At 46.7% G+C, this 987-nt stretch overlaps 1 protein-coding gene across 1 annotated transcript in view; it reads left to right on the top strand.

Moving 5' to 3' along the window:
* Positions 1-393: 393 nt before the first annotated feature.
* The window catches only part of LOC121813133, a gene marked incomplete at its 5' end in the record, with an annotated part of 5,756 nt that continues 5,162 nt past the window's right edge, over positions 394-987 (top strand). The window contains 1 exon segment of the mRNA XM_042216659.1: positions 394-432. Coding sequence (XP_042072593.1) covers positions 394-432 — 39 coding nt within the window.

Genomic DNA, 987 nt, shown 5'->3' with positions numbered 1-987 from the left:
CTGTCATGACTCTCTCAGCAGCACTTTTGATCCATCAATATTAAACAATTATTGATGCAGCAGATTGAGATGAAACCTGGCCCAGAGGTACAGTAGGTGTCCCAGAGAAGGAATCTGTTGAAAGTTGGACATCAACTATTCTGGATGATTTTTAATGAATTTTTATATAAAGCGAAAAGGCGCTACCGTAAAGACTGGTGTAAAAGCGCAAGGAAATTTATGCGGCGGATAGGAGGCGGCTGGCTTGACCGCGGCTCACAAATGACGGCTCACTTTACCGCGGTTAAGAGAGAGTGGCGGTCACATTGGAGGGCGGGTCTTGTTTATAAATAGCCTGCAGGTCTCACACACTGTCATTCTGCTGCTGCTGCTGAGGAATGAGCTGCTCTCCTTCAATGCACCGCTTCTTCTTCCTCGTGTTTGTCCCTCTGTGTGAGTGATTCTCCTTTTTCATCATCGTTTGCCTTTTTGAATACAAATCTGTGTTTGTCAAACTTTCGCACAGCAAACAGGTGGCGTTAGAGGTTATTACATTTAGGATATTAGTGCAGATGACAGCAAGGTGTGTGTCGCTCCTGGAGGGACGGGAGTGCCGGTGACCGGTGAATGAGATCCAGTCAGCAGTGTTGCCAACTTAGCGACCTTGTCGCTATTTAGCCAGTTTTCAGACCCTCTTAGCGACTTTTTTTCTAAAAAGCGACTAGCGACAAATCTGGCGACTTTTTCCGGTGTTATTGGAGACTTATTTATGACGACTTTTTGACGTGAAAGCGCGGATCGCTCTTACTCTCAACAAGCAGCGGTGCTTTGGCACGGGCGCTCACGGGTGGAGGATAGTCCTCCCCCAGCTGTGCGTCCAAACGGCAAATGAATCGCGCATGAGTGAAGCCGCTGCTCCGCACTGACTGTAACGGAGTCACATCTTATTTTACTGTTATGCTGTTTTGTGGATCACAAGTTTTAAAACTATTAATACACACACACACA

This window comes from Haplochromis burtoni, unplaced genomic scaffold, assembly GCF_018398535.1.
Source record: "Haplochromis burtoni strain Fernald_Lab_line unplaced genomic scaffold, NCSU_Asbu1 Contig_1174, whole genome shotgun sequence".
NCBI lineage: Eukaryota > Metazoa > Chordata > Actinopteri > Cichliformes > Cichlidae > Haplochromis > Haplochromis burtoni.
The sequence above is the reverse complement of the archived record's forward strand: the minus strand, read 5'-3'. Positions and strand labels throughout refer to the sequence as shown.